The sequence below is a fragment of the Tursiops truncatus genome, chromosome 16 (assembly GCF_011762595.2).
Source record: "Tursiops truncatus isolate mTurTru1 chromosome 16, mTurTru1.mat.Y, whole genome shotgun sequence".
Classification (NCBI taxonomy): domain Eukaryota; kingdom Metazoa; phylum Chordata; class Mammalia; order Artiodactyla; family Delphinidae; genus Tursiops; species Tursiops truncatus.
In genome coordinates, this window is record NC_047049.1 from 68,906,787 (window position 1) to 68,934,567 (window position 27,781).

General features: G+C 39.8%; 1 protein-coding gene across 3 annotated transcripts in view; it reads right to left on the reverse strand.

The window, feature by feature from the left end:
* The window catches only part of ARID5B (AT-rich interaction domain 5B), a 189,626-nt gene that overhangs the window by 89,938 nt on the left and 71,907 nt on the right, over positions 1–27,781 (reverse strand). For all 3 annotated transcript variants that reach the window (XM_019935849.3, XM_019935847.3, XM_019935848.3), the window contains one exon: positions 7,651–7,881. In XM_019935849.3, the coding sequence (XP_019791408.1) occupies positions 7,651–7,881 (231 nt within the window). The remainder of the gene's footprint in view (positions 1–7,650; positions 7,882–27,781) is intronic.

Genomic DNA, 27,781 nt, shown 5'->3' on the forward strand with positions numbered 1-27,781 from the left:
TTAAAGAGCTTACATATAGTATGGGTGGGGAGGAAGCAGACAGACTAAAACACGTAAAGAGACAGATATAGGAGTTCATTTCCGATAGGGATGAGGGACAGGAAGATAAGGATACACTGGGTGATGGGACAGAGCCAGATCTGTGGAAGAGGGAAGGTCAGAGAAGACTTCTCTGGGGAGGAGACATTTGAGCTGAGGCTGGAATGACGAGAAGAAGCCAGACCCATGATATCTGTGGAAACACATTCCAGGCAGAAGGACAAACAAACAAGTATTTCTGGAATGAATGGATGTCGAATGAGTTTAAGTGGCAAATGATACCTCATTTTCCCTAGGAGCCTGTATAGGTATGAAATGATTTTGTGCATGTTTTTTGAGGCATCACTGTGGACCCCATACGTGGTTAAGGTAGTACTGGGTGGTGCAAGAGGTACAAGAAGATTCTGTGAACCTGAGTACTTAAGCAGTACTTGCCATGTTCCATCTAAGCGCTTTAAGCGATTAACTCATTTAATCTTCACAACAGCCCTGTGAGGTATGGTCTACGCCTAGGAGGTGTGGTCATGGCTATCCCACATTTTGCTAATACCCTTCCCGCATACCACACTGTAAGATCCTTAAGAGTAGGGGATTTTTCCATCTTGTTCACAACTGTGTGCACAGGCACCACTTGCCGCACTGTAGGTATTGAATAGATATTGGTGAAACACAGGAACGGATATGGGCACACTGTGTATCAGACAACGTCCTGGGCCCTAAGCATCCCCAGAGAGCCTCACCCAAAGTCCAAGGAACTTAAATCAATCCAGTTTCCCTGACAGGATAGAATGAAGGAGTTTAGAGAGAATCTTCATTTATCAAGAAGATTTTAAAAATCAAATGAACACAGACTTACTCGGGACCTCATTCCACCAACGCTACCCCTAACCAGCACCTTTGCCTGTGATTTTTCAATGACCTGGCTCCTTCCTGTCGTGTGTGTGGTGTGTGTGTGCGCGCGCGCGTTTTAACTGATGAAAATATCTGTTTCACCCTGGAGAGGAACGTGTTGATCTTGCTAAAGTAATAGGATATAACTTTCTTGCTTTTCTCGATAAAATCCTAGGTGAAATATTAGTCAATATAGACACAAATCCTTTCTTCTGCGGTGAACAGAGTGTATTGAACCCATCAGTCCAAATAGTTTCTAATAACCTATGGAGTCCACTCAGCTACAAAAGGAGGCCAGAGTTATTTTAAAATACATTTTAAGTTCTAAAAACAGAAGAGAAATCCACTCATCCTACCCACTTCATATATCACGACTCTATAAATTAATTTACAGTAGCAACATAAAAATTCTTTTTATTAACCCCCAAAAGGGTTGGCACCCTAGCTTCCAACGCCTCTGCCCAAGGAGGCCTGTTCTCCAGTCCTCTTTGTGTCTCGCTGTCCTGGAAGCCAAAGCCCTATGTCCACCATTCCATGTACTCTAGAGCACATCCCACACACCTCTACCAGCAGACGTATTGCGGTTTGGTTGACTGTGGTATGATGAACTTAACATTCTCTCTGGCCCTGCTTTGGCATAAAGAGCAGGTAACCAGGAGTGGTCGTGGTTAGACCATCCTCTATGATAAACAGAACCTCTAGAAAACTTCCAAGACAAAGCAGTCCTCCAAGCGAGATCTCTGAAGGTGAAGGTCTTCTGCGGAAACAGCAATGTACAAGAAGCACAACTCCTTTGCCACCCGGCTTCAGTTAAAGAGAAACATCTGCCTTGTTATCGTTTGGGAGGTGGGTGGGCACTGTAGGCAGGCAGGCAGGGGAAGCCTGAATGTGGACATGGGCCAGGAACAAAGCCATCAGATCATCGAAATCCACTGAGACCATGAAACCTACTTTGGCAAGAAAAAAATGTTTACTCACTTACAAATTCCCATGATCTTTAACAAAACAACTGCCTTTCATTTCCAGCAAAGCATGTGATGTTTAGAGGGGAAGAGGCAGTGTCGTCCAGCTCGTTCTTTACACTTCAAAATAATTTTATAGGTCCTGAGTTGTCTTTCATAAAATGTCAAGGTTTCATCCCCTCTTCTGTTTCCCTCCCTCCCTTTGCTTTTTCTTCTTTTGTCTATAATGTCATTATTTCACCCCACAGGAAAATGGAAAGTTCAGGGCAGAGTCGGAAAAGCGTCTTTAAAACATACTGTAAAAAGTAGAAAACTATTCTTTTCCATTAAGGTTCCAGTAAGAGCCCCAGAGTCTTAGGAAAACGGTTCCTTTATTATTCAAAGAGGAAGATGGGTTTAGATGACTACGTACAAGTTGTCTGAGGCCTAAGACTCCAACAGAAACAATAGAGAATCTTCATTTATCAAGAGAATTAAAAAAAAAAAAATCAAGCGAATACAAATTTTTTCTGAGCCCAGCAAGTGGGCTGTTACTACTGGATTTTATAGATGGGACAAGTGAGGGGCCTTACGTCACTTGCCCAGAGCACAGCAAATCAGACGGTTGAGGCTTGATTAAACCGGGGCTATGTGCCTATACGCCTAGCACTCTTTTTATTCAATACTATAACATGTTACCCCGCAGCCCCTCAGCAGAGGTTATGTCTTAATATTGATGTAGCCAACTTCTCCCCGGGGATCAGGGTTCACGGTGTTCTCCATAGGGACCAAACGCCAAGATGACGGTCCACCTCATCTCTGTTCTGTTCGGGTGATTTACCACATCCTTCCTTTAAGCTCATCCCACTCCTTGGTCAAGAAGCCCATGCACACACGCACACGTGCACACACCATCTGCCAAGGAACTTAGAAGCATGACTTCTTACGTCTCTCTGCAATTCCAAACTCAAACCAAAATAAACCGTACTTTTATTAATTTTTTAACCAACCATATCTTCATCCATTTAGCCTCACCCACCTTTAAAAACTGATTTCACCTCATTTACATTGGGTCTGCCTCACATCTCTGATAGAAGCCAATACCTTCAAGTTACCCATTTATCTACCATACTGCGGGTGCCTCTGTTTGGATTTAGCTGTGGACACCTCACACATGTGCAATCAATTTGTGTGATATTAATGTAAACATTGTGCATTACAAACTGGTGGACATTTTATTGTTCTAACAGGAAAAACAGACAAAATGTTTGCAGGTGTGTGTTTTCTCTACAGCACAGAGGATAACCCACTATAAATGACGGTACCTGTTTTACAAAAGGATCATGACATTATAAAAAGAGGTAAAAGTAGGGTGGGGGGCTGTCAGAGAAGGTCTTATGCTAGCAGATGCTGACAGGACAGTGGGGGGCAGGAATTATACGCAGGGTAAAGATTTTATGAAAAAAAATTGCCATTCATAATGTCACTTTCCCCTCATTGTTATTATAACCTCATTTCCTAATGGCATGTGCAAGACAACCAGTTTTCCTAATGCTTTAGGGCAGAGTCCATTGCTTTAGTTTTAAAAATAGTCAACTCTCTCGTGCTAAGAAAACAGCACATTGCCTTTCAGAGCATTGTAACTGACAAGATGGAAGAAAGCGGGCAGGATGTTGAGGCTGAAGCTTTTCAATCACCTAACATTAATACGATTCAATTTATGCTTATGTCATAGGTTTAGACATTGTGCTGCACTGTAAGCAAGGAAGGGACTTGAATAAAATACACTGAAGAAAGCAGATGGTATGCTATCAAAACCCTTCAAGCCTAAAATAACCTTTCCCAAGTAAGGAGAATAGTTAATTAAAACCAGGATATATTTACTCTATGCTGAATATCTCAATGTAAATAAAAATCAAAATGACACTACTGTCATGTGGGACTAAATGATGAAATTTCATCTATTCTCTTTTTCTTTCATAGTTTCTAATCAAACTTTTCATTAAACAGCTTCATAAAATTCCATGGAGAATTTATTTACAGGGACTCGCTGCAGACTTAAAAGCCTTACTTTTATTGTTCAATTAAATTTGTTATTCAGTGGACGACATTAAAACAATGGGAAAGGGGTGGGGTGTCTGAGCAGTTGGGCAAGGCTGTCACACGAGCAAAGTCCATTTTCAGAGATGAACCTGGGGAATGGGAGTAAGCTGGATGGCACACAGAGGAAACGAGGGGACATCCCTGCTCGCGAAAGAAAGCCCAGATCCGTTCCAAAGCCATGGCCTGGGTTTGTCCCAGCCCAGGTCCACCGACTCACATTCATGTCCTACTGGTAGAGAGGGCATCAGGCCATTTATACGTCCCACACAGAGAGCACGGGAGCTGAGGGTGATGACTAAGGGCAAACAAATCTAAGAGAGACCAGCAGCTGACCCAGGGCAAAGGCAGCCATTCCTAATGGAGGCTGGACCTGAATTTTAAATGATCTAGGTATTTCCAAAACTTTTCTAATAACCTCTCTACCTATTTTTATTTTTTAAAAATTTTTATTGGAGTAGAGTTGATTTACAATGTGGTGTTAGTTCCAGGCGTACAGCAAAGTGAATCAGTTATGCATATACATGTATCCACTCTTTTTTTTTTTAAGATTCTTTTCCCATATGGGCCATTACAGAGTGTTGAGTAGAGTTCCCTGTGCTATACAGCAGGTTCTTATTAGTTATCTATTTTACATATAGCATTGTGTATATGTCAATCCCAACCTTCCAATTTATCCCTCCCCTTCCCGCCGCTTCTCCCTATTGTGAAAAACCAGATCCAGCTCTGTCTTTTCCATAAGGCTTTCCCTGACCCCTTCACCATGATATGACCATCCTCTCCGGCCAGGCCACCTCCTGCATGCCCGCAGCTCACTGTGAAATGCCTACTGCACGTGCCTTCTACAGCACTCACCCAATACTTCATCACTGACTTTCCTGTAACATGAGTTGACCTTTCAGGTGCGTTAATCCTGTTTTCCCCAATTAGATTTTAAGTCCTCAAAACAAGCAAGGACTGTGTTTTATTTATCTTTGGAACACCCCCCTCCCACCCTCACTCCGTAACCCCATTTAATAAAAGAAAGCAAAAGATATATTAGTTAATAAGATAAACATTATTTAATCGTAGGAAAGCAGACACTGTCCTTTCGAGGAGGGCCTTGGAGGTATTTTATAGCAATTTATGAATTTCATGTGTCAAAGGCGTGGCTGCTAAATGCTGCGCACTCTTGGCCATCAGCTCCACCATTCATCCACCTGGTGATATGGCTAATAAAATTTGATTTTTACAGCCTAGGCATACTGTTACCTAAATTACATCTGACCAATTACTGGAGTCACCAAACGTGTGGTACAGAATATATACTGTGCAGAAAATTCATCTGCGGGCCCCCCGGCACTCGCGGTAATCTGACAGAAGTGTTTCAGTCATCTGGCAGTGTTTAATATTAGGAACATTTGTTTAATGCCAGTCACTAATTAAATTTATGTTCTTCCACCAACTGTTGGTTGGAGAAACCCAACCCCGCGTTTCAACAAACCCTTTAACCCATGTTGATTTCAAATATAACCAGTTGGAGGTTTAAAAGGAATTTCTCTGGAAATTGAGATGTATGACCAGAAGTGCAAGGTGGGGGAGGGATGTTGGTGAACGTGTTCAAATTGGGTCAGAATAAGCTTTTTTTCTGTTCACTTACTAAAATGAAACCCTGTAAGAAGTCCCAACTATCTGAAGTATACACTTAACTAAAAAAATCTGATATTCTAATTTTTTAGACTAGCCATCTAGAAGCTCTTTAAAGGTACCTTCATTCCAAAAGAAAGTTTCCACCTTAAGAGTCTGGAGAAGAAAAACAGCATTAAAATTAGCTATACCAGAAGAAGATTCCGGAAAACATTCAAAAGTCAGATGCTTGTGTTTGTGAGAACATTTAAAACTAATTTAGTAACTCTTAAACAACCATTGTGGTCGTTGTTAAACTGCAACTTCTATTACCAATTCTAGACACAACGGCTTTGAAACTCCATGACTAATAACTCTTAAATTAGCCAAAAAGGTTAAAACATGTTTTCATTATATTACACTGTGAAACTCTAATTTAGAATACTCTTAAATGAGGGAAAGCATTTTTTCAGTTCTATTTTGTTTCAGGAATTTAGACACCTCTTGAGCAGGAAGCAGGACAGAGAAACGCTTTGTCCTGGGAGTAGGGGCTAGAGATGAAAAACTCAAAAGAGAAGTATTGAAAAGGGAAGATTTATAAATGTTGATCTGAAAAGAGAGTATGTTTTAAAAATGTCTTAGATACATTCATCTACTTGAATAAAAAGGTTATTTGAACATTAAGAACGATAAGAAAATCATAACTTGCATAAACACCACTGCTCTCTTATAGACCGAGAAGCCAGAGTTGTGAAAGGCACCTGGAAAAAGTTTGGAACAACCAAAAAAAGTCACGTCTAATAAACTTAGGTCCCCTTCCTCTCTTTTCTCCCTTTGCTCTTGGATCAAGATGAGCCGTCTGGTCACCTTACCCTCATCTGCCCACACACCTACTTACAACACCTCCGCAGCACCTCCAGGGCTGCTGGAGTCGTGAACAATCAGACTGGAGAGGCCACCGTGGACCCCCAAACCACGGTGAGGCCTGTAACGGCTGAGCAGAATAATCTGAACCTGAATAATCCGCAAAATTAGGCATCCTCGGAAAGACATTACCCAACAGGATCAAGGAATGTTCTGCCCCAAGGGACCCCCTCATACTCTCTAAGCCAAGGGTCTCCACTGTGTCTGCACCCAGATACCCACACGGGAGCCAGCGCGGCTCAGTCATCACCCCGCTCACTCTACGGTGGTGATTCCCAGAGAAGGGAGAGGGTGAGAGTTGGGGGTGTCTTTCCCTCTGTAAGTATACGAACTGCCAGGCGACACGTGTACTACGATGACGTGCCCCCTGGGTATTCTGATGTCCCTGCCCAGCCTATTGAGAACCACTGATATGATCCAATCTCTTCAAGAAAGAGATGAGAAAGTGAAGATGTGAGAGAGGTGATTTTATCTTGCCTCCAGTCTTTCACGGCATCATGAAAGGTCTTCTAAACTTAGGATGTGCTGTCTTCTCCTCCTTCCTTTCTATCTACAGAGATCTCATGACCAATCAGCTGAACAGAGATGCAGGTACAGATATGTGAGCACATATCCATCTCTGATGGGCACAGTGTATAAAGATATTTGTATATGACAAAATGAAGGGGCATGGGGATCTATTATCTGTCTATATCTATCTATCTATCTCTATTTACCTTATGATACTGAGGTGTTTAAACTGGTGTGTTTTTTTTAAACTGGTGAACTTTTATAGCTCCTTATACCACTGAAAAGGAAGTGATCAGTTAAATGAAGAAAATCAGTATCTGAATAGCCAAACCCTTTTAAGAAGCAACTAGCATAAAAGCTTCCTGTCCTATAAAGTCCAATTTCAAGGTTGACCAAGCAACTCCAGACTCTGTCTTGAACAACAAATTCTAAAGAATAATCCTGGGCCCTGGTACACACAGGCTGCCAGGTAGGCAATGACGTCTTATGCCGCAATCATTGGGGGGAGGGGAGGGGTGGGTGGCACACTGGGCTTGTCAAAGTAAGCCCCGTTCCGCATCGCTGCTCTTCACAAGAACTGAAAACAGCCAGACACACACGCACAAGTTTCATGTAGGAAAAAAAAAAAAAAAAGACTCACCAAACTCATCGCATATGCTCTCATTTTCTATGAGAGTTGGGTGGTCAAAGGTGTCCCGACAGTACAGGATCTGAGGGTTCTTGCTGACCACTGCAATGCCCCCCAGGGCCAACGCAAACTGGTCCGTGAGAATGGAAGACGGCTTATCCTGGATGCGTTTCAGCATCGAGCGGTAGCGGCAGTACTGAGGGTAGCTGAGAACTATCACGTTCGTTTCTTCCTCGTCCTCCCCTAGACAAACGAGAAAACACTTCCATTACCCTTTTCGCTCCAACAGAGAATTGTCGTGGTCCTGGCATCATTTCAATGACCACCTCTGGTTTTGTACTAAAAATAGAGTCTTCAAAAAGACCCTTGTATCAGTTTATCTTTAGCACAGTTCGGCTGCTGCCAGCATCCTCTCAGCACCATCACCCCTCCAGATCCATGAAAAAACCTCAGGCAGAGAAAAGGAAAAGAGTGGGATGGATAACCCCCCAGACAGATTACGCAATGTTTAGGTCACCGGCAAGCAGCAGAACCAGAAAACCGTCTTGAAAGAATCTGATGTATATATATATTTTAAGCATTAAAGGCATCACCGTAGGAAAAAAATCAGAATTTTGCTGAGCTTCTTTATACTTCTTTCCACAGTTTGGTATTGCTTTTATTTTGGATTATGTCATCTTTCAGCGCTTAAAGCCCCTGTAAAGGTCATCTGGCCCCAGAGCGATGTCTGTGGGTCTAAAGAGCATCATTATCTGCTCTGGTGGTTGTTAGTTTTGCTCAATGAATATTTCTCATTCTCTTTACGGTCCTGTGGAAAGGCCGTACTTCCCTGCCCACTGAGGACAAACGGCTGTGTGACTTGTTCTGGCCAATGAAATATGGCAGCAGTGGGCGGCTACTTTAAGAGCCAGTGGACAATGGACCACACTCTCTCCCTCCCTTCGTTCTGGACATCTGTAACGTTTCAGACAGTGGCTACTCTGCCAGTCTTGGTCTTGAGTGAGGATAACACAGAGCAAAGCCCCTGGTTGGTCCTAAAGGGATGTATAAACGTAAGCACTTGTTCTTTCAAGTGAGACTGTGATTTGGAGGTTGTTTTTGCAGCATGATCCATTTCAATGTGACTGATACATCCACCTTCCCCCCGCCCTCCCCCCAACCCATACCCCCTATCTTCTTCTTTTTTTTTTTTTTTTTTTTGCGGTACGCAGGTCTCTCACTGTTGTGGCCTCTCCCATTGCGGAGCACAGGCTCCGGACGCGCAGGCTCAGCGACCATGGCTCACGGGCCCAGCCGCTCCGCGGCATGTGGGATCTTCCCGGACCGGGGCACGAACCCGCGTCCCCTGCATCGGCAGGCGGACTCTCACACTGCGCCACCAGGGAAGCCCCATACCCCCTTATCTTCTAACGTTTCTCAAATCCATCTGGTAACTTAACACAACGCAGAGGACCACACTGAGAGGACTCCCCAGGCATCTTTGTGAGAGCTCCATCAGAACCAACTTAACTCAGGAGAACGTTTCAGCAACTTTAAGGAAACTCCCTCTTACAATGTGATCTTAATGCTTATTTACACCTCACCATATTAAGTGCTCATTTACAAAACCCAGATTCTGCATGCATGAATCCTTCCTTCATCTTAAGCTTGAGAAATGGCACCCCCTCCCTCTGGTATCCTGCCACCTGCACGACATCAAGCTGGATTTAGGCTCCACGACCCAGTTTGCCATCGCTCTCTATAACCACATCTTCAGGGCATTTGTAAGCAATTCCCAGATATGTCAGTTGCTTATCCAAAGGGAAAACACTCAATATTTCAAGCCTTTACGATGCTGCAGGGAACTGCACAAAACAGTTGTTAAGGATACCAACACTGTCGTGGCCATCTGGTAGCCAGTGGGAGACGAATGAGCAAGGACAGAACGTAATGATGGGACATAACCAGTACCAAAGGAAGGTGTGCATGCGACCTTTTCAGATAGGACGCCATTACCCAGATGTATTTCTCATTACGTTCACTTAGCTCCGCAGGCTGGAGGCTTCTTCGAGAATGGAGACGTTTAGCTGCTTTCCAGATGACGTCTTTTAACGGTTTATGTTGCTTAGACTCCAGCCTGGCTTGTGGGTAGCCACTTCATCAGTTGGCACACTTAATTAAAAGGAAATATGTCTACACTGAAAGCAAGTCCCCAGTGAAAAGTAGTTTTGAGATGCTGATGTATGTCCCAAGACATGCCAATTTGAGATTTTTACAGTAGATCAAGACACTAGTTCGTACTTTGGGTTCAAATCTGTGCTTTCTACAGAGTTAAAGCAAAAAAATGTTTTATTGGAAATATCTACCTAACATCAACAGAACTCCAGAGTGTCTAAGTACTAGTGGAAGAAGCAGCCCATAATGTGTCACTTGCATCATTACACTCTATTTGTCCAGGATGACCAAGATTTGTCTAAGATCGTCCAAGATGAGAGACAGGGGTATACCATGAACCCTCAGGACTTATTTCAGCATGCTCAGCCCCTAATGCCATCTCCTGTACATAGTAAATACTGTTCAAATATCTGTTGATTCCAAATCTCTTGGCTTTCTGTAATGGGTGGGGGGTGGCAGGAAGCCGTACTAGTTTCTCTAAGAATTCTTGAATGAAATGGAGAAAGTCATGATTCTCAGGCTGAATAAAGGTGAAAAAAATGAATGCTTCAGAGTTAGCTTTATAGCAGAAGATGCCATCTGGACTCACGGGACCACCTCACTTCCTTCCTATCCCTTCATTCTCCTTCTGTTTTTCTCTGACCATTTTTCGTGATGATGCCATCTCTAGTTTCTTCTTAATTCTCTATTCTGGATGAAATCAGCCTCTTGGCGATGTTCTGTGCTTAGAAATGACTTTTTTTTTTTTTTAACTCCATCTCATCCTTCAAACAATTATCCCTCTTTCATCAGGCAGTTTCCAAAACACTAACCAACCCATGTGGTCCTGCTCTTTCTGATGGGAAAAAAATAGCAAATTCCCTCTGACCCCAAGTCATGGAAACACATGCTATGATGTCCATTCATTCTGGAGACAGTATCTCTAAGAATGCTCCCAGGACCGCCCGCATCAGAATCACATAGCGGGGTGTAAAGAGGCAGACTCTGGGGCCCCAATGAGAACCTCTGACTCAGAAACCCTAAGGTTGGGGCCCAGAAATTTATATTTTTAACAAGCTCCCATGCACATTAAACTTTGAAAACACTACCTTTTACTTATAGTTATTTATTCAGTTGTGCTTTGATCTCTCTCCTCTCTCTCTCTCTCTATATATATATATACTTTTTTTTTCTTTTTTTCCTGTTTTCAGTTATATGCTTCTATCCAAAACCCCAATGTACCTGAAACAGAATACAGGACCAAATTCCCTTCTCCTTGCCGCTTTCCCAGGACTGTTACAGGTATCACGGAAGACAGCAAATGTAAAAAAGCTCTCTTAACCAAACATATGAGGAACTGAGGAACTGTTTTCTTGTTTAGGAAGCGGAGCAAAAATGCTACTGCAATTTCTGGTGCTAATAATAAAACATTAAAATGTACAAAGGCCTTTCACACATAGCATATCTTTTGTTTGTTTGTTTCTCACAACAACCCTATTAGTAGCATGACAAACTGTTAATTAATATTCCCTGACTTAGAGACGGGAAAGTTGAGGTTCAGACACCCAAGTGACTAGTCCAGGATCTCAAAGAACTAGAAAGTGATGCAGGTGAGACTATAACCCAATCTTTTAACTCCAAGTTTGATGAGCTTTTCATTATGACAAAATGTCACTAATAATAACAACATTCCTTAGGGTAATATCTTGATTTCTTTTCCTATATGGGTGTGGCTGAAATAAAATATTTTTCCTTTGACATATGATTATTATTGTTGTTGTTACTGCTGTGGAAGAGATTTAACTAATTTACAGTATTAGGGACGAGGATGGTGGTCTTTGATCAAGTAAAAGAGGAGACATCCGTTTCATCAAGAACTGTTGAATTCAGCCAGTTATAAGCCAGAATTACTCTACTCTGGTTAAGTTGACGGGTTCTTATTTCGGAACACTGAAATTCCCATTGTAACGATTTAACATTATTGACACACCTTTCATGTTTATCAACTTTCTACTTTCTATCCACATGATAGGAAATAAAGTCAACTCTAGGCTGTGCAAGCCTAGAACCCCTGCCCCTCACTGAGAGGTCAGAGGCACAGCTGGGACCTGGTCTAATGTGGCAGTGCTTAGTGATTCCAAAAAAAAAAAAATTATTATAACTTTGTTGCTTATTAGCAGAACCATCCATTTGGACCAGAATTTTGGCATTGTTTGGACAGAGGCAAATTTCCAACCTTTCAATTAGATATTCCCAGAGGAGCTGCCTTTAATATTTACAAAAGCAGAGAAAATCCTTGAGACCCTCAGGACTCCTGTGAAGAGGTTAACAAACATTCTAGGTGAGAGTCAAGAGAAAATAGAGAGTAAAGGTGAGATCTGGAAGAACCAACGATTCATCTAGGTCAAAGTTTCCCTGAGTGAAGATACCCTGGATCTCTTCTTTGGAGTTTAGGCAGAAGTTTCTTGAACCGAAGAAACTTCTTTTTTTTTTTCAAGACAAAGTGTGGTCACCTTAATATGAAAGGTATGTACAAGAGAGTACAAAACTGAGTTTGGAAGAGCTTTCCAGGTCTAAAATTCTATGATCCTATAACTTCCTTCTAAGCCTTTGCATTAACTTCTTCCTAATACAGCTACAAAGATATTAAATTGTTCAACAGCTGTCATATTTTATTTTGCCCAGTACACTAAGAAACAAATAAAGCCAAACAACCTTTCAAGAATTCTTAAATTCCTCAGCTACTTCTTTCCTCCTATGCCTTTCATACACACACAAACACTCCTATGCAAAGTTACGCATGAAACGAGGGCTGACAGTAAACGCTGTGTAGGACATCTCCCCCTTCCCAATTCATAATAGGTCTAGCAGATAAATCTAAGAATGAATAAAGAGTGGATAAATTGCACATTTGTTTAGCAAGAGACAAACAAAGTGTTCCTGGAACAAAGATTTTCTTTCAGCCACACCCACGTAGGAAAAGAAATCAAAGTATTACCCTAAGGAATCTTTCTAACACACTCTAGTTGGTTGGGTTATATATACATTACTTGATTTCTGTCAACAGAAAATGACCAGCAATAAATTACTGGTACCAAAGACTGAAATTTCAAACCATAATTATGATATTCTATTAAAACGTCATCCTGTTCTTCAAGTCCCCCTCCACCAAAAAAAAAAAGTGTGCCTATTTTAAAATGAAATATTCAAAGGGAATAAGAGTCCCCAAATTACTAAACCTTATTTCAACTTCAGTGAAAAGAACTTTGCCTATTAAAAGTTAATACCTAAAGTACACTGCTTGTAATGCTCAACCAAAATTACTCTAATCCTGCACTTATATCATAATTACACGTTTTGTTAACCTCTCTCAATGTCAATTTTTCACTTATTTATATGTTTTCAAAGTCCAAAACAGAATTCCACTGAGAAACTGTAATTATAACGTGAGACTCCACCCAAGCTTTTCAAACAGTAACTGTATACCATTGCTTTAATCCCCAGCGTTGGGCTGGGAGCGGGGAGAAGGTGGGGGGAGATGGTAAGAGCAGGCATTCATTCTGAATAGCACGTTGCTCAAGTCGTCTTTGTAAAAAGAGAGATGCATGAAATAGCAAACACAATGAATTAATGGAGCATTGACTTTCAAATATCCATAATGCTATTTTTTTAAATAGATAATGGTGGCCAAACGCACAGAAGGCTGAAAACATAAATTCCGGAGGAGAAATTTGCTTTTATCTCTTACACAACAATTTAGAAATGTAACTTTCTTTTTCATTCTGTGGGGAGGGAGGAGGGAAGGCTTGTTTCGGAAACATCACACTATTATGCTTACTGAAAACCACTATAATCTATTTCTAACATCACAGTAAGCTTAAAAAAAAAAAAAAAAAAACTTAAAAAAACCCTCGCACCAGGATTTTATAGAGCCTGGTGGAAAAAGTATGCATGTTCCTTCCTGCACCTAATTACCTCAACTGAAAAATCTGCCAAGTATTTTGCCCTTTAGTTCTCTTAATCGTATTAGGGCAAATGCATTTGGATGCCAATAGAAACAAACATTTAAAGATTTTCACTTAAAAGATTCCAAATATGTATGAAGGTTATGTTTGAGACACAATGTCCCTAGTCCTTCAAAGATGATATACAGTGTTCTTTTTTTTTCCCCAAGCAAATATGAATTTGCTCGTGTTATAAAACTTGATGTCTAGTTTTGAGACAATTTAAGTAAAATAATGTCAATATGAGAGGCTCTTACAATGATTTATGCTTCTTTCTGTTACTTTATTACATTAGACATTCCTTTCTCAAAGCTTTATACTTTTCACTGTGCTCCTAGCAACGACCCAAGGCAAAGCATCAACTTTATATACCTGGCACCATTCCAATTCTTACTGCTATTGACAATTATATTGAAGTTTCCACTTAATTGCTACTCGGCTGTGACACTGAATATTTGTCATAATTAGGCATTTCCTATTTTCCGTCCATTCATTTTTGATTATTACTGAAAATGAAATTTTTTTATTCCAGAAAACCTAAGCATGAAAATTCTACAGATAAGAGTAGCTACAGCTGTTACTATCATTACCAACATTGTAACATGCAGCAAAAAAAAAAAAAAAAGAAAAGAATATAATTTCTCAGAAGGTAATTTTCCTTTCAGTCTAAGTGCTCTTATTCATCTTACAGTTACTCAATGATTTCCTGTTCTAATTACAGGACATTATACAGAAAGACGTTTGTAAAAGGAAAATGCAGCAGTGCATATGACTTAAATGGCCTGAATTGGTTGAAAGTGTTTAAAATTCACAGTTGTACATTAACTTTATCAATTCCTGACTACAATTCTGTGTAAACGTGTAATGTGTCCCTACATCTCTCAAAAGGGAGTCAACCTAGTACCCAAAGTTAGTACACATCAAAGGGGAAAATACAGTTGCAGTTAAACTGATGTTGAAGAGTCGGGGTGGGGGAAGATCAGTTTTTTGGGTTTTTTTCTCACCAAAGCTGTTAAATTGGAGGCATGCCAAGATAAGGAGTGGAAAATACTAATAATAAAAATAAATTGAACGCCTGATTAAAAGGGAGAGAGAACAAGATTCCATCCAGAACAGAAATGAAAATGCCACAAACTATTTCATAAAAACATACTGTGACGTAAATTGCACATCAGTATTGCACTGCTGTGGTTATTTTGAGAAATGGTTTGTACTGTAAGTCAGATGGTGCTGCCCCACCCTTAATGATTTTGTAAGTCTCTACACAGTAAGCAAGTGGGGCAGCCCTGAGATGGCTAAGACAGAAAACAGACCCAGCCAAACAGAACTGACAATAAAAAGATAATGTACTTTTAACATAACAGAACAAGAAGATTGGTTTTATTAACTAAAAAAAACCCCGACTTTAAATGGTCCCCAGCTTGCCATTTGTTTTGATAAATGGAAAGACAGATCTTCCCAGGATAGGCAACAAAAACATCACTGGAGAACTTATAAAAAGAGAATATGGGAAAATATGTCAGTGCATGGTTACAAACAGGACAAAGAATATTTCAAATGTAAAACCCAGGGTTTTAACCAGCTGTTTCCAAGAGCAAGGCACTTCAAATGGATGGACACACAAATATAAAAATACGTGTTAATATGTTAATATCAGCTTTTCCCCTACTACTGCTTCATCACTCAAAAAAAGAAGACAACAGAAAGCTAAACTAAAACCAAGCACTGCTATCACTTGAAGGAACAAATGAACCTACTAGGAGGCAAAGCCAGCTCCACCACCAAGGGTCCCCCAAATGGTCACTGAATTCTACGCTGCATTCAACAGCCATATTAGATTTGTTCTAGAGAATTCTGTGTCTGATTCCCACATGGCTCATCTCAGCCAAATTTAAATGTCATACAAGACAGGGATTATGCAACAGGTGTATCTACTGGTGAGACCACATGGCCAGAATGACGCATAGGTAAAAGTGGTGACCATATTTGGGGTGTGATTCTAAGGGGCCTGACTTACCTAACCTGCTTCCCTTTCACAGGATTAACTGTTAAGCTACTGTCAACCATTCACTTTTAGTATCAATGAGTTTCAGTGTCTGAAGAAGAAAATATAAAGAACCCTTGAGACCCCCTAGGAGCCAGATCTGAGTCAAAATTTCTCCTACTCTAAAATTGTGTCAGAGATTAATTTATCCATTTATTTATTTACTAGTGACCCAGGTAAGACTATTATATTGGATTTGAACTTAGTTCAACTCAACCCTCTCTCGCTTTACAGGAAGCTACTACTAAGATCCAGTTAGCCCCTCTGGTACCATGACAAAGTTGCTATAAGAGAAGGAAACTTGACCATCATTAGCACAACTGGTCTTAATACTCATATTAACTTCTGCCATCTTTCCCCTTAAAATATCTACATAGCTTTATATTCTTTTTTCTGTGTGTGATACGCGGGCCTCTCACCGTTGGGGCCTCTCCCATTGCGGAGCACAGGCTCCGGACGCGCAGGCTCAGTGGCCATGGCTCATGGGCTCAGCCGCTCCGCAGCACGTGGGATCCTCCCAGACCGGGGCACGAACCCGCGTCCCCTGCATCGGCAGGCAGACTCTCAACCACTGTGCCACGAGGGAAGCCCTTTATTCTTATTTTGTAGCTCATGCCTGCCATCATTGCGAGAGTCACAATTCCATTTCTGCAGCAACCATGTAAGCCTTTGACATTTGAGAGACCCTCCTGAACCCCTAAACTCATGAATAAACCTAATTAAGGTGTGATACTGGACAGATCAATAGCTAAATGATTAACTTCCACACATTAGTCTCTCAGCATGTAAGATCTGAATTTGTGCCTTAACAAAATGACATCACTATTTGTCATGACTTTCATGGACATGATTATTTCACTAGTCAACACTGATCAAACTAAATGTCATCATTTCCAACATGGTTTGTATCGGGGGAAATAACCTGTGTGTGGAGAACTAAACACCAAATGATGTAAGACTGATTAATATTGATTACCTAATGCTCAGCATTTTGAAGGCATTCTATACATATATATACACACACACACACACATACATGTGTGTGTGTGTATATATATACACTATATAACAGGATATATATCTGAAAATAATATTATGTCATGGTACGGCTACTTTCATTAAAACTGTGTGGTCATTAAAAATACTAAAATCAAATAACATTTCAGGTCATGCAAAGATGCTTCTGCTATATTCAGTGAAAATAAGAAAGGTAAGAAATAATATATTCAGCCCCTTGTCTTTTGTTTAATAGCATTACTGAGATATAATTCACATACTAGATAATTCATCCATTTAAAATGCACAAGCTTTTAGTATATTCACAGAGTTATGCATCTATCACTACAGTCAAATTTAGAACATTTTCATTATCCCAAAAGAAACCCTAAACCCCCCTCACTCCCACATCTCTTTGCCCCTCATCAGTCCTAGGCAACCACTAATCTACTTTCTGTCTCTATAGATTTGCCTATTCTGGACATTTAATATAAATGGAATCATACAATATGCGGTTCTTTTTGACTGGCTTCTCTCAGGATAACGTTTTCAAGGTTCATACATACTGTAGATTGTATCAGTATTTCATTTCCTTTTACTGCTAAATAATATTCCATTGTATGGACATGCTACATTTTATTTATCCATTCCATCAAGAGATGAGACATCTGGGTTGTTTCCACTTTTTGGCTATGATGGATAATGCTGCTACCAACATTTGAGTAAAAGTTTTTGTGTGGATATATGTTTTCATTTCTCTTGTGCATATACCTAGGAATGGAATTGATGGGTCATATGGTAATTCTGTGTTTGCCCTTTTGAGGAACTGCCAGACTGTTTTCCAACGTGGCTGCAGCATTCTACATTCTCTCCAATAGTGTATGAGGTTTCTGATATCTGCACATCCTCGCTAACACTTGTTATTATTTGTCTTTTTGATAGCCATCCTAGAAGATGTGAAGTGGTATCCCATGTTGTCTTGTTTAATGCTTAAAAATCACTAATAGTGGGGTTCAGCTAGGTTATGAGATTATCTGGGATTCTTATTCTCCTTTGTTTGCCTGCATTTTAACTGTGCAATATTTTTTTAAAGATGTGGACATCTGGCAAATTTATATGGAATTTCAAGAGATCTCAAGTAGTTAATCTTAAGAAAGAACAAAGCTGGAGGACTTACACTTTTCTATTTCAAAACTTACTACAAAGCTACAGTAATCAAAGCAGTGTGGTAATGGCATAAGGGTCAAATGTGATCGACAGAATAGGGAGTCCAGAAATAAACTTTCAAATGTGTCAACAAGGGTGCCAAGATCATTCAATGGGGAAAGGACAGTCTTTTCAATAAATGGTGTCAGGAAAACTAAATATTGATAGGAAAAGAATGCATTGGAACCCTTACCTCACACCACATACAAAAATTAACTTAAAATTGATCAAAGACTCAAATTGAAGAGCTAAAACTACAAAACACAGGAGGAATCTTCATGACCTAGGATTTCACAATGGTTTCTTAAGCATGACACCAAAAGTGCAGGCAACAACAAGAACAAAAAAATAGATAAATTGGACTTCATCAAAATTTGAGGGCTTCCCTGGTGGCGCAGCGGTTGAGAGTCCGCCTGCCGATGCAGGGACATGGGTTCGTGCCCTGGTCCGGGAAGATCCCACATGCCGCGGAGCGGCTGGGCCCGTGAGCCACGGCCACTGAGCCTGCGCGTCCGGAGCTTGTGCTCCGCAACGGGAGAGGCCACAGCAGTGAGAGGCCCACGTACCACAAAAAAAAAAAAAAAAAAAATTGAAACTTTTGTGCACCAAAGGACACTATCAAGAAAGTGAAAAGACAACCCTCAGAATGGGAGCAAATATTTGCAAATCATATATCAAATAAAGGATTAATATCCAGAATATACAAATAGCTCCTACAACAAAAAGACAAACAACCCAACTTAAAAGGACTTGAATAGATATTTCTCCAAAGAAGTTATACAAATGACACATGAAAAAAATGCTCAATATCATTAGTCACTAGGGAAATGCAAATCAAAACCATAATGAGATACTACTTCACACCTACTGGGATGGCTATTAGTTTAAAAATAAATAAAACAAAACCAATAAACTCCAAGTGTTGGTGAGGATGTGGAGAAATTGGAACCCTCATCTATTGTTGGTGAGAATGTAAAATGGTTGTAGCTGCAGTGGAAAACAGTTTGGAAGTTCCTTAAAAAGTTACATATTGAATTATCATATGACCTAGTAATTCCACTCCTAGGTATATACCCCAAAGAATTGAAAACAAGAACTCAAACAGATACCTGTACATCAGTGTAACAGCAGCATTATTCACAAGAGCCAAAAAAGTAGAAACAACTCAAGCGTCCAACAACAGATGAACAAATAAACAATGTGGTTATGCATACAATGGAATATTATTCAGCCATAAAAAGGAATGAAGTTCTGATACATGCTACAATATGGATGAACTCTGAAAACATTATGCTAGTGAAATAAGCCAGACAAAGGACAAATAATGTATGATTCTATTTATATGAAGTATCTAGAATAGGCAAATTCTTACAGAGAGTAGAACAGAGGTTGCCAGGGGCTGGGGCTGAGGACAGAGGCAGGGAATAAGGAGTTATTACTTGATGGGTAAAGAGTTTCTGTTTAGGATGATGAAAAAGCTGGAAATAGATACTGGTAATGGTTACACAAGACTGGGAATGTACTTAATGCCACTGAATTGTAAGCTTAAAAATGGTTACAACAGTAAATGTTACGTACATGTATTTTACACAATTCAAAAAACGAGGGGGCTATCTGGCAAGGGTTATAGTTTCTATGTGGATGCATTCTTAATTGCTTCTTGAAAGAAAAAGAGGTGTCTCTCCAACCTGTAACTAAAATATAAACTCCTAGAGGGCACAGAATCAGTGTCCTAGTTTCTTGTTATCCCTCCTAGACCTTTGAAGGACCACTGACAAATGCAATTGCCTATAGAGAGTATCGTAGTCAACATCTGAACCTTCTGTCAAACAGTAAGAGCAGTCATGTCATTAGTTCACTCTAGGCTCTGGACCAGCAGCTCTTCCCAATAGGCTGAAAGGATGTGGAGAAAGTAATCCACCAAACAGTGCTTTAGTCATTGGCTGGCATTAGATGATGGAGACTGAGGTTAGGCAGTCATCTCATTTTCGTGACTTTTTAAAAAATAACTGCACTGCTTGAGGAGTGTGTGGACCACCCTCAAAGAGCTGAGCCAGCTCCAAACAACAGCATTGACTTCTGGGAGCACACATCCTCGTGTGACAAGAATTGCTTGGATTGCATTGTTTTCTTGCATATTATCATAGGCCTTCTGGAGTGGCTTAACAAGGAGGGCAAAGGCTTCTGTCTTCTACCAGTGGCTCATCATGAATCAGGGGACTTCAAACTGGTGAACCCCTGGACCGAACCTGCATAGGCATGGGACAGATGCTCAACATCTGTGTCACTCACTACTCTACTCATCCGCCTGAGAGTGAGCCTGCACTCAGTACAGCCAATCTCCTTTACCCATCTACTGCCCCTTAGTCGTCTCATGATCACTAAAGAGACCAATCAAAATACTGGTTTTGGAGAAGCCTCCTTTATTGGTATATTAAGGCACCATAAACCATGAGCTTTGATTGTTCTCTTTCTTCACATATTTCCGTTAAAGGAGAAGCTTGGCAGTAGTAACAGAGTACGTTGGCCTGCGTTAAGATGCTCTGAATTCAGAAAAGCCAGAGCAATAAAGGTTAATGATGCTGATCCCTTTAAATGTAGCTGGAATGTTCTGCAAGGTTACCAGATTTTAAAAAATAAACTGCATAAAACCTAAGGATAAAAATTTTACATAATTTATATCAGAACTCTTGTACTTTAATAAATATAGACTCTAACACTTCAGATTTTATCAAATGATATATAATATTTATTCTAATTATAGTCAATCACCATCTTATTTCATTCCATATCATGTTTAACATTTTCTACTGCCTATTAACAAAAAATTCATTCAAATTTATGATAAAAATTTAAATGTCCTCTTAAAATTGGAAAAAGGCAAATATATGGTTTTTGAAAAACCTTTTATAGCAGGATTATTCAATAGAAACAATGTGAGCCAAGTATGTCATTAACATTAAAAAAAGTAAGAAGCAAACAGGTGAAATTAATTTTAATAATCTATTTTATCTTTTTTAGCTCTAGTATTTTACTACTAAAAGTAATAATTCAATGGACATTTTTGTCTCCCTCCTTTAATTGAGATATAATTGACGAGGCTCTTTGGTAGGGTTAATGGTCAACTCTGGGAGGGCTCATGCCAAGAAATGCCAAGTATTTCCCAGAACTTCTGCTGCCGGTGTCCTTGTCCCCGCGGTGAGCCACAGCCACCCCCCGCCCCTGCAGGAGACCCTCCAACACTAGCAGCCGTGTGGCTGACAGGGTCTTGGTGCTTTGGCTGGGTGTAAGGGCTGTGCCTCTGAGGTGGGAGAGCTGAGTTCAGGACACTGGTCCACCAGAGACCTCCCAGCTCCATGTAATATCAAACAGCGAAAGCTCTCCCAGAGATCTCCATCTCAATGCTAAACCCAGCTCAACTCAACGACCAGCAAGCTCCAGTGCTGGACACCCTACGCCAAGCAACTAGCAAGATAGGAACACAACCCCACCCATTAGCAGAGAGGCTGCCTAAAATCATAATAAGATCACAGACACCCCGAAACACACCACCAGATGCAGTCCTACCCACCAGAAAGAAAAGAACAAGCCTCATCCACCACAACACAAGCACCAGTCCCCTCCACCAGGAAGTCTACACAACCCACTGAACCAATCTTAGCCACTGGGGGCAAACACCAAAAACAATGGGAACTACGAACCTGCAGCCTGCAAAAAGGAGATTCCCAAACACAGTAAGTTAAGCAAAATGAGAAGACAGAGAAACATACGGCAGATGAAGGAGCAAGGTAAAAACCCACCAGACCAAACAAATGAAGAGGAAATAGGCAGTCTACCTGAAAACGAATTCAGAGTAATGATAGTAAAGATGATCCAAAATCTGGGAAATAGAATGGAGAAAATACAAAAAAGGTTTAACAAGGGCCTAGAAGAACTAAAGATGATACAAACAATGATGAACAACACAATAAATGAAATTAAAAATTCTCTAGAAGGAATCAATAGTAGAATAACTGAAGCAGAAGAACGGATAAGTGACTTGGAAGATAAGATAGTGGAAATAACTACCACAGAGCAGAATAAAGAAAAAAGAATGAAAAGAATTGAGGACAGTCTCAGAGACCTCTGGGACAACATTAAATGCACCAACATTAGCATTATAGGGGTCCCAGAAGAAGAAGACAAAAAGAAAGGGACTGAGAAAATACTTGAAGAGATTATAGTTGAAAACTTCCCTAACATGGGAAAGGAAATAGTCAATCAAGTCCAGGAAGCACAGAGAGTCCCATACAGGATAAATCCACAAGGAGAAACATGCCAAGACACATATTAATCAAACTATCAAAAATTAAATGCAAAGAAAAAATATTAAAAGCAGCAAGGGAAAACAACAAATAACATATAAGGGAATCCCTATAAGGTTAACAGCTGATCTTTCAGCAGAAACTCTGCAAGCCAGAAGGGAGTGGCAGGACATATTTAAAGTGATGAAAGGGAAAAACCTACAGCCAAACTCACTCTACCCAGCAAGGATCTCATTCAGACTTGACGGATAAATAAAAAACTTTACAGACAAGCAAAAGCTAACAGAATTCAGCACCAACAAAACAGCTTTACAACAAATGCTAAAGGAACTTCTCTAGGCAGGAAACACAAGAGAAGGAAAGGACTTAGAAAAACTAACCCAGAACAATTAAGAAAATGGTAATAGGAACAAACATATCAATAACTACCTTAAATGTAAATGGATTAAATGCTCCAACCAAAAGACACAGACTGGCTGAACAGATACAAAAACAAGACCCATATATACGCTGTCTTGTTACAAGAGACACTTCAGACATAGGGACACATACAGACTGAAAGTGAGGGGATGGAAAAAGATATTCCATGCAAATGGAAATCAAAAGAAAGCTGGAGTAGCAATTCTCATAGCAGACAAAATAGACTTTAAAATAAAGACTATTACAAGAGACAGAGAAGGACACTACATAATGATCAAGGGATCAATCGAAGAAGAAGATGTAACAATTGTAAATATTTATGCACCCAACACAGGAGCACCTCAATACATAAGGCAAATGCTAACAGCCATGAAAGGGGAAATTGACACTAACACAGTCATAGTAGGGGACTTTAACACCTCACTTTCACCAATGGACAGATCATCCAAAATGAAAATAAATAAGGAAACATAAGCTTTAAATGATACATTAAACAAGATGGACTTAATTGATATTTATAGGACATTCCATCCAAAAACAACAGAATACACTTTCTTCTCAGGTGCTCATGGAACATTCTCCAGGATAGATCATATCTTGGGTCTCAAATCAAGCCTTGGTAAGTTTAAGAAAACTGAAATTGTATCAAGTATCTTTTCCAACCACAACACTATGAGACTAGATATCAATTACAGGAAAAAATCTGTAAAACATACAAACACAAGGAGGCTAAACAATACACTACTTAATAACCAAGAGATCACTGAAGAAATCAAAGAGGAAATCAGAAAATACCTAGAAACAAATGACAATGAAAACACAATGACCCAAAACCTATGGGATACAGCGAAAGCAGTTCTAAGAGGAAAGTTTATAGCAATACAGTCCTACCTCAAGGAACAAGAAACATCTCAAATAAACAACCTAACCTTATACCTAAAGCAATTAGAGAAAGAAGAACAAAAAAACCTCAAAGTAAGCAGAAGGAAAGAAATCATAAAGATCAGATCAGAAATAAATGAAAAAGAAATGAAGAAAACAATAGCAAAGGTCAATAAAACTAAAAGCTGGTTCTTTGAGAAGATAAAACTGATAAACCATTAGCCAGACTCATCAAGAAAAAAAGGGAGAAGACTCAAGTCAATAGAATTAGAAATGAAAAAGGAGAACAAACAACTGACACTGCAGAAATACGAAGGATCATGAGAGATTACTACAAGCAACTATATGCCAATAAAATGCACAACCTGGAAGAAATGGACAAATTGTTAGAAAAGCACAACCTTCCAAGACTGAACCAAGAAGAAATAGAATATATAAACAGACCAATCACAAGCACTGAAATTGAGACTATGATTAAAAGTCTTCCAACAAACAAAAGCCCAGGACCAGATGGCTTCACAGGCGAATTCTACCAAACATTTAGAGAAGAGCTAACACCTATCCTTCCCAAACTCTTCCAAAATAGAGCAGAGGGAGGAACACTCCCAAACTCATTCTACGAGGCCACCATCACCCTGATACCAAAACCAGACAAAGATGTAACAAAAAGAGAAAACTATAGCCCAGTATCACTGATGAACACAGATGCAAAAATCCTCAACAAAATACTAGCAAACAGAATCCAACAGCACATTAAAAGGGTCATATACCAGGATCAAGTGGGGTTTACCCCAGGAATGCAAGGATTCTTCAATATACGCATATCGATCAATGTGATACAACATATTAACAACTTGAAGGGGAAAAACCATACGATCATCTCAATAGATGCAGAAAAAGCTTTTGACAAAATTCAACACCCATTTATGATAAAAAATCCTCCAGAAGGTAGGCGTAGAGGGAACTCACCTCAACATAGTAAAGGCCATATATGACAAACCCACATGTAACATCATTCTCAAAGGTGACATACTGAAACCTTTTCCTCCAAGATCAGGAACAAGACAAGGTGTCCACTCTCACCACTATTATTCAACATAGTTTTGGAAGTTTTAGCAACAGCAATCAGAGAAGAAAAAGAAATAAAAGGAATCCAAATCGGAAAAGGAGATTTAAAGCTGTCACTGTTTGCAGATGACATGATACTATACGTAAAGAATCCTAAAGATGCTACCAGAAAACTACTAGAGCTAATCAATGAATTTGGTAGCAGGATACAAAAAGTAGTAGGATACAAAATTAATGCACAGAAATCTCTTGCATTCCTATAAACTAATGATGAAAAATCTGAAAGAGAAATTAAGGAAACACTCCCATTTACCACTGCAACAAAAAGAATCAAATACCAATACCTAGGAATAAACCTACCTAAGGAGACAAAAGACCTGAATGCGGAAAACTATACAACACTGATGAAAGAAATTAAAGATGATACAAACAGATGGAGAGATATACCATGTTCTTGGATTGGAAGAATCAACATTGTGAAAATGACTACACTACCCAAAGAAATCTACAGATTCAATGCAATCCCTATCAAACTAACAATGGCATTTTTCACAGAACTAGAATAAAAAAATTCACAACTTGTATGGAAACACAAAAGACCCCAAATAGCCAAAGCAATCTTGAGAAAGAAAAACGGAGCTGGAGGAATCAGACTCCTGGGCTTCAGACTATACTACAAAGCTACAGTCATCAAGACAGTATGGTACTGGCACAAAAACAGAAATATAGATCAATGGGACAGGATAGAAAGCCCAGAGATAAACCCACGCACATATGGTCACCTTATCTTTGGTAAAGGAGGCAAGAATATACAATGGAGAAAAGACAGCCTCTTCAATAAGTGGTGCTGGGAAAACTGGACAGCTACATGTAAAAGAATGAAATTAGAACACTCCCTAACACCATACACGAAAATAAACTCAAAATGGGTGAAAGACCTAAATGTAAGACCAGACACTATAAAACTCTTAGAGGAAAACATAAGCAGAACACTCTATGACATAAATCACAGCAAGATCCTTTTTGAGCCACCTCCTAGAGAAACGGAAATAAAAACATAAATAAACAAATGGGACCTAATGAAACTTAAAAGCTTTTGCACAGCAAAGGAAACCATAAACGACAAAAAGACAACCTTCAGAATGGGAGAAAATATTTGAAATGAAGCAACTGACAAAGGATTAATCTCGAAAATTTACAAGCAGCTCAATATCAAAGACACAAAAAACCAAATCCAAAAATGAGCAGAAGACCTAAATAGACATTTCTCCAAAGAAGATATACAGATTGCCAACAAACACATGAGAGGATGTTGAACATCACTAATCATTAGAGAAATGCAAATCAAAATTACAATGAGTTATCACCTCACGCCAGTCAGAATGGCCATCATCAAAAAATCTACAAACAATAAATGCTGGAGAGGGTGTGGAGAAAAGGGAACCCTCTGCACTGTTGGTGGGAACGTAAATTGATACAGCCACTATGGAGAACAGTATGGAGGTTCCTTAAAAAACTACAAATAGAACTACCATACGACCCAGCAATCCCACTCCTGGGCATAAACCCTGAGAAAACCATAATTCAAAAAGAGTCATGTACCACAATATTCACTGCAGTTCTATTTACAATAGAACAATGGAAGCAACCTAAGTGTCCATCAATCGATGAATGGATAAAGAAGATGTGGCACATATATACAATGAAATATTACTCAGCCATGAAAAGAAATGAAATTGAGTTACTTGTAGTGAGGTGGATGGACCTAGAGTCTGTCATAGAGAGTGAAGTAAGTCAGAAAGAGTAAAACAAATACTGTATGCTAACACATATATGTGGAATCTAAAAAACAAATGGTTCCGAAGAACCTAGGGGCAGGACAGGAATAAAGACGCAGATGTAGAGAATGGACTTGAGGACACAGGGAGGGGGAAGGGTAAGCTGGGACGAAGTGAGAGAGTGGCATGGACATATATACACTACCAAATGTAAAATAGATGGCTAGTGGGAAGCAGCCGCATAGCACAGGGAGATCAGCTCAGTGCTCTGTGACCACCTAGAGGGGTGGGATAAGGAGGGTGGGAGGGAGGCTCAAGAGGGAGGAGATATGGGGATATATGTATATGTATAGCTGATTCACTTGTTATAGAGCAGAAACTAACATACCACCGTAAAGCAATTATACTCTAATAAAGATGTTTTTTAAAAAAAGCAATAGACTCAGTCAAGAGTCAGAAAAGGAAAAAATAAAATGACTTTTTGTACGGTTTGGTCACTAAAAAAAAGGAAGAGAGAGATACAATTGACATATCACATAATTTAGGGTGTACAACATAATGACGATATACATAGAATGAAAACATTTTGTCTTATGTCATGGCATAAGTGCAAGTGTTTCTCTAGGGTACTTTCTTTTTTAGTTAGTTTATCTAAATACATCATAAACATTATCTCAATGCATGAGCAATATAAAGAATTACTAATGAGATATTTTACATTATTTTTTCATATTAAGTTTTAAAAATCTGTATTTTACATTTACAACATCTCAATTAGTACAAGCCACATTTCAGGGCTTTATAGCCACATGGAGCTCATGGCTGGCATATTGGACGGCATAGCTTTAGAAAGTCCACCGGGAAAGAAATGTGAAGACCACTGTGTCAGACAACTCAGGCCTAAAAAGGCAGCTGGGATGACTGGGGCTGTTCTGGGTACCCGGCGCAGTCCTCACGGTGCCTTTCAGTCCTGGACTCCAGGACACTACCATCTTAAGTAAAAAGGTTCAGAAACCCAGCTAGGAGAAGAGAGCAAAACAGGAGAAAAACCAACTGTTGTGGCTGTTATTTCATTGTTCTAATAACCAAAACCCCAACAAAGGCCAGAGGTAGCAAGCAACCTTGTGTCACTGTTTTAGCAGAGATCCTTGCTTGCCACCTTTGGTTTCTGGTGAATGATAAAAATCAATTCCAAGTTAAAAAATTAAAAGCTTCAACTATAAAAGCTGGTGAGAGCCCTCTCCTCTGGGTTCTATCTATTCTCCTGCTGTAACGAGCTACAAGTTCCCCTGGTGCCATGTCCGCAAA